Source organism: Eubalaena glacialis, chromosome 15 (genome assembly GCF_028564815.1).
Source record: "Eubalaena glacialis isolate mEubGla1 chromosome 15, mEubGla1.1.hap2.+ XY, whole genome shotgun sequence".
Lineage (NCBI taxonomy): Eukaryota > Metazoa > Chordata > Mammalia > Artiodactyla > Balaenidae > Eubalaena > Eubalaena glacialis.
The window spans coordinates 73,243,062-73,249,670 of NC_083730.1; the positions used below are offsets into that span (position 1 = coordinate 73,243,062).

The 6,609-nt window shown below is 52.7% G+C and overlaps 1 protein-coding gene across 1 annotated transcript; it reads right to left on the minus strand.

Annotated features, from left to right (window-relative positions):
• Positions 1-11: 11 nt before the first annotated feature.
• SELENOM (selenoprotein M) lies at positions 12-2,745 on the minus strand. Its single transcript, XM_061169877.1, has 5 exons — positions 2,371-2,745; positions 1,133-1,168; positions 893-927; positions 453-531; positions 12-354 (listed from the first exon to the last, which is right to left on the minus strand). The coding sequence occupies exons 1-5, from the start codon at positions 2,488-2,490 to the stop codon at positions 196-198; spliced, it is 429 nt and encodes a 142-aa protein (XP_061025860.1). The 5' UTR covers positions 2,491-2,745; the 3' UTR covers positions 12-195.
• Between the last annotated feature and the right edge of the window lie 3,864 nt (positions 2,746-6,609).

Below are 6,609 nucleotides of genomic sequence, written 5' to 3' on the forward strand. Positions count from 1 at the left end.
TCGAGTCTCACTGAAGGCGGAAGGGGATTTAGTGGAGCTGGGGAGGGAAGAAAGAGGGTTAGGAGGGACCCCCCAACTCCATCCCTGCTGGCTCAGGGACTGGGCGTCGGCCCTCAGCGAGGGTGGTGCTCCCGGGCCGCTGAGCGCTTCATTCTGTCCCCAGGGCTCAGGCAGGGTGGTGCCGCGTCCCCAGACCTACAGGTCAGCGCGGTCAGGAGCGCCTTCGGCGGGCCTAGCGGGCGCCCGCAGGTACTCTGGGGGCACAGGCTCGTCGGGCGACGCCTTGCGGTAGAAGCCGAGCTCCTGCACCAGCGCGTTGATCTCCTCGCGGGTCATGTCGCTGAGTGGGATTCGCTGAAGCAGAAGAGGGGCGGGGTCAGCGCGCCGGGCCCCGCCTCTCGCCCCGCCTCCCCCCTGTCCGCCTCCCCCTTGTCCACCTCCCCAGGCCTCACCTCCAGTTCCTCAAAGCGCTGGCCCAGCAGCACGAGCTCCGGGTCGGCCCCCGGGAGGTGTTTCATTACCAGGTTGTGGCTGGAGATGGTGTTAAGGTGGGTAGTGGTGGGCGGAGGCAGGTGGGGTCTCCCGGGGACTTGTCGATGTGAACACTACCTCGTCTGCCCAAGCAGGGCAGGGATACCCATTTACACGTGAGGAAATTAGGATTTGAAGAAGTAAGGGGGCCTCCTCTCTGTGCCGGTGTCTGTGACAGTCATCACTAGTCAATTTCTCTTGCCAATCCAAGACCACCTCAGAATTCGCTGGGCAGCCACTATCAATCAATCCCACTTGTCAGTTGAAGACCATTTGTCATCCCTATCTGTGAAGTTAAGTGGAAGGAGATTCTTGTAGATACCTTCTCCTTTCTCCCTCCCCCAGAACAGAAGGAGGATACTAGAGTGGGATGTCCTGGGTGACGAAGGCCTTCACCTGGGGAGGAACCAGAGCATCAGACCCCAACCATCTCCAGGTACCAACAGGAAACTGAAGCCCAGTGAGGTCACACAGCAAGTCAGGTGCAGGCTCCTGACTCCCAGCCCAGGGAACCTCCCCCACCCGGTCATTGGGATCATGTTGCCCACCCCCAAAGAGGCTCAGGGGGGACCGAACTGGGGATCCCTTCCTTCAAACTCACCTCCTTCAGGCGATTAAGCTGTCATCCCCCACATGTCTGGAGGGGAACAAAATGGCATAGGTCAGGAGTCACACATCTACCCTTACCCTCATTCCCCAGCTGGGCATTGGATCGAGCTGTGAATTACTCCCTGGAACAGCAGTTCCTAAGATGTGGAAATGGAGGCCCCTTGTGGGTAGAAGGAGGAATTCTGTACAGATGGGGAAGCCGAGGCCCACCCACACCAGAGGAAAAGAGGAGCAAGACCAGAAACCCAAAGGGTACTTACCAGCCTTGGGGCTCTTGCCTGCACAACTTACTGACTGTTGAGCCACGCCCAATGCCCAAGAGAAATGATCACCCTACCGCCTCAGGCCATAGAGACCTGGACCTGGTCTTTGGTCCCTAGAACCTCAGGGTGGAGGCAGACCAGAAGGAAACAGCTCAGAACTTCCCTGAGAGGCCCTATTAAAGACACCTACCATCTGGTCCCTACCTCATCTGGTGCAGAGCTTGCTCTCCCTGCCACCTGCAGCCTAGCCCTACAGACCATCTGGTTGCTTCACCAACAAAGGAGGCTGGGAGGGCCCCTCCCTGTACTCCCTGAAGGGGAGTCCAGACCCCAGGATTACCCATTCTAGTCCTCCCTCCTCCCCGCCCCGGCCACCCCCCAACTTTTTTCAGGCAGAAAACTAAGGCCCAGAGAGGGTCTGTGATGATCCAAGTCACACAGGGACTTTGGTGGGGCATTTCATGGCAGGGGAGGGTGGGGGGATTGCTGCGGAGTAAGAGTTGGTAAGGCAGTTCCCAGCCCCCTTCCCCAGGTGGCAGGGAGGCTCCCAGAAATTCTTCTGTCCCCCAGGCAAAGGGAGTGAGACCAACCGGAACTGGGGTGGGGAGGAATTCCAGGAAAAAGAGAAGTGATGGGGGGATGGGAGGTTGGGCTCCAGAGGACAGATTTGGGAAAGTCATAGGCCGGAAGAAGTTAGGGGACAGGGCCAATGTGTCTGGGGCCCGATGTCCGGCCGGATGGGGAACTGGGGAGGGGTTCAGATTTCCAGGCCTCAAGATCGGTTGTCTCGGGCTTCCACGGTGGGTGCTGGGGCGTTCTGGGGCTGGGGAGTGGGAGGGACAGTCCTGGTGCCGAGGGGGACATGGGAATCAGGAGGGTCCTGGGTCAGAACGGGCGGTGATTCCAAAGCCAAGGGGCCACGGGGTTAGGGGTCGGTGGTCCCTAGCCTGGGGGCCACCGCACTCACCTCTACCCGGCCTCGGGCCAGGCCGTGTAGACGGTTCCAGTCAGGCCGGAAGGTGGTGGTGGCGGCCGCGACTGCCGCGAGGAGCAGCAGCAGGGGCGGCGAAAGCAGCGGGAGGCGCATTAAAACCCGGCCGAAGATGATCCGCAAGCTGGAGGTGAACCGTCCGGCCACTGCGCCACGTCTGGGCCCGCGAGCTGGCCAGGTCCCTGCTCAAGGTTCCACCCCGCTAGGGACCACGCCCCCAGCTCTCGGTCTCCGCCCAGGGCCTGCGTGGGGGCCGCCCGCGCTCTCCCGGCGGGGTTTGGGCTCCTCTCCGGCCCTCAGCCCTTTACTTTCCCAGCCCCGAGAGTGTCCACCCTCCCTCTGCTGACCGAGAGCATGGACGCTCCGACAGGATGCGGCCAGGCAGTGCCCCCTCATGCCGGCAGGGGGCGCGGGCGGGATGCGGACGGACACGCGAGTTTCTGGGTCAGACACCCGATTTGAAGATGGGGAAACTGAGGCCTGGGGAATCCTTTTTTGTGTTTTTTATTTCTCTGGATGAAATTCCAATCTGGATTTCAATTTCCTGAGCACACGTGTGGCGATGGGAATATTTAGTCGGGGCTGGGAGGATAAAAGGGTTAATACACATTAGAAAGCTCTTTAGAACGGTACCTGGCACAGTACCTCAGAAAGGCCCCATGAACTCCGTTTTACAAGTTAGGTAACAGACTTAGAAAGGTAAAACAATTAAGTTGTGGATCTGGGATTTGAACCCAAAACATGCCTGTGTTCATCTCACCAAGACAAAGATGACTAGATCAGGATGCTACTTCCCCTCTTCAAGCCTAAGGCAGACACAGCACATTGATCACAATGCTCTTTCCCACCGAATCTAGCCTGGGACTCAGAATCCTCCTCAACATCAAACCAAGGCTGCATTATGACCAGTTTTGCCTTCCTGGGCCCCTTCTTTTATTAAAAAAACATATATTAAAAATTGGATTTTACAACTGCTTTGGTTTTAAAAAATGAATGTAATCCAGGCTGGATTCATGATTACTTATTCATTTTTTTCTTCCGATTTTAAAAGAAGCTAAAATTAAAATATTTTTGTGGTCCCCTAAAAGTATGATGGGCCCTAGACACTGAGCCTAATGGAAAGTCAGTTCTGCCCTTTGTTCATACAGTGCTACCTCCCATTCACTGACTTGATTGTGAAGATATAATAATAATAGGCTTAGGGCTGTTATTTAATATCCATTCTCTATAAATACATGAGGACACAGTAAATATAATTGGTTCTATCCAGATTATTGAAATGACAGGCTATGTCTAACACTCTATTTACTGCTGTGGAAGTGGGAATTCATCCAAGCTTTCTGAAAGGCAACTTGACACAGTAAATCAAAACCCTAAAAATATTTCTTCTACCCAGTATTCCACTTCTCAGAATTTGACCCAAAGTAATCTTCAGAGAGGGAATCAATTGTTAGGTCAAGATGTTTATCAAGACACTGTTTATCATGGTGAAAAACTGGAGAGAGGACAGAAGCATGTCACAGCAGGGGATGAGTTAAATAAATGGTGATACCTCCTTAGGGTAGAGAACCAAGCAATTGTTTAAAATGATGCAGCATACTGTTCAATGACATGGAGAATGTTCAAGTTATAGTATTAAATTTTTTTTAAAAGCTATGAAACAGTAATATCAGCTGGGAGTTGCGATGCTCTGGGCTGCAAGTCACAGAAACCTCAAGTTTAACTGGTTTAAACAATGAAAGGAATCTGTTGGCTCAAATAACAAAATAGTCCAGGCAGGGAGGGCTTCAGGTGAGGTTTGATCTGGTTGGTAAAGTCACCAAGACCTGATCTCTTTCCATTCTGCTTCCATAACATCAGCTTATCATTAGCCCAATTACCTGCATGGTGTCAAGATGGCTGCCAGTAGTAACCAGTACCACCACAGACTTCTTCATTCATATCTAACCAAGGGAAAATTTTTTTTTTTTTTGTAAACTTTTCAGGAGAGAAAACAAGCTTTCTTTCCCAAAACCCCCAGCAAAAGTCTCCTTATATCTCACTAGGTCCATCCATGATCTAATCAAGTGGCTGGGGAAATGCAAATGCTCCCTGGCTTAACCAGTTGGGACCCATTCCTGAAGATTGTCAAGGATATGAGCTGCAACGGATGTGTGGCGGCAACAGAGTAGCCAATGGATTTTATAAAATATGTATATATAAATACATATGCCTTCACCAAAAACCATAATCTAGAAGGAAACAACCCAAGAAGTCAAAATGGTCATCTCTTGGTAGATGAAATTATAGGTGAATTTTTTTTCTCCTTTACAATATTTTTGTGTTTTCTATAATAAACATGTATTACCTAAACACAAACAGTAACATTTGTTTACAAAAAGAATGGGTCATATGCCATGGGTTCCCTCTACCCCACCCCACACCCCAGCAAGGGCCTCAGACTGGCTGAAGCCAGAGGCCCCGTGGAGCCCGTGGCTTTTCTGCTGACAGAGCCAAACCTCAGCACCCCATGGGCCCACGCTGTTCACTGGACAGGTGCCACTAAACCACCCTCATTGCATTAACCTGGACTCTGTGTCCTGGAGGGGCCATAGCCTGGGCTGCTGAGTGTTGACTAGCCAGCTAGTGGAACTGATGGTAGAGACTGGCCACAACAGTACCAGGAACATTCCGGCGTCAGCAGTCATGGGAGGCGCAGGATCTCCCAGAACAGATCTCTGCTCGTAATCCATGCCCTTATGGGGCAGTTTGTAATCTAGGCCAGCAGCCCTCCTCAGGTGGGGCTGGGTTTGGGGTTTAGTCTGTGATAAAGCCAGGCTCAGACAAGGTCAGGGTCAGTCCTTAGCCTATGACCAGGTTTAGAACTGAGTCTGGGGCTGGAGTCAGGGCTCAGTCAGTGATTGGGATTTGGTCTCCATCTGTGACTACGTTCAGGGCTCAGACTTTGACCAGATTCAGTGCACAGTCTGAGATCAAGGACTAGTATGTGACCAGAGTTGTGTGACCCAGGGTCAGAGCTCAGTTTGAGACCAGCGTTCAGTCAATGATTAGACTCAGGGCTCAGTCTGTGACCAAGATCAGGGCTCAGTCTGCCACCAGGTTCAGTTAATGACCAGACTTGGATCTCAGTCTAGACCTGGGCTTGGGGCTCAGACTAAAATCAAGGGTTAGTCCAAACCAGGGTTAAAGTTCAGTCTGTGACTGCGGTTCAGTCTTAAGCTAGGATCAGGGCTCGATCTGGGTCCAGAATTGAGGTCTCCAGTTGGAATCAGGCTTAGTCAGGCTTGGATCAGGCTCAGTACTTGACCAGAACCAAGGCTCAATCTAGAGCTGGGGTAGAGGCTCAGTTTCAGTGTGGGATCGGGGCTCAGTTAACACCAAGATTAGGGCTCAAGTTGGATCTGGGATCAGGACTAGGGTTTAGTCTGGCTCTGTGCTCTGTTCTGAGCTCCAATATAGAAGTTTCTGGAGACCTGGGCGCCAAGGGCAGGTCAGCATGCAAGAAAGGAGAGCCCCCAGGCAAGCTTCTGTCCCTGCAGTAAACCTCTCTTTGCCTGCTGAAGCCAGTTGTCCTAGAGCCTTCTAACCTACATGGCTCTGCTGCCCGAGATCCCCTCAAACCAGAATAAAAATAGCCATTCACTTCAGAGCAGCTGACAGCGGGTGCCAGGCTGCCTGGGAGGAGGGGGAGCTGAGGAGAGGAAGGAAGGATGTTTGAGCTCAGGCCCCAGCTGTGTGACCTTGGGAAAGTCACTCCTCCTCTTTGAACCCATTCCTGAGGAGCAGAATGGGAGGTGAGGATGACACCTGCCCCAGAGGGTGAGAACGAGGGGAGAGTGATAATAACATGTGGCAGTTGGTACCAATAAGGAACTCTGGAGTGAAGCCTTGGGAGGAGAAATGCTCCTCCAGGCCCTGTATACTTTCTCCTCCAGGAAGCCCTCCCTGAAGCTTACCTCTTCCACCTTCCCACACTACCCTGTAGCACCCTCTATGTCTCAAGACATTTCTCAACTAGTGGCCACAGTGTGACCTCCCTCACAGGTGACCGGCGAGCAAAACGAAGGAGGACAGACCCTTCTGTACCATTACCATCCTCAGGTGCCCCTGGGAGGTGGATCGAGGAAGAGGAAGAGGAAAGAGGAAGAAGCACGTCTCTCTCTCCCTTCCCTACTTCTGGGGGATTTACTCTGAGCCAAAGGGCCATGAGGGCAC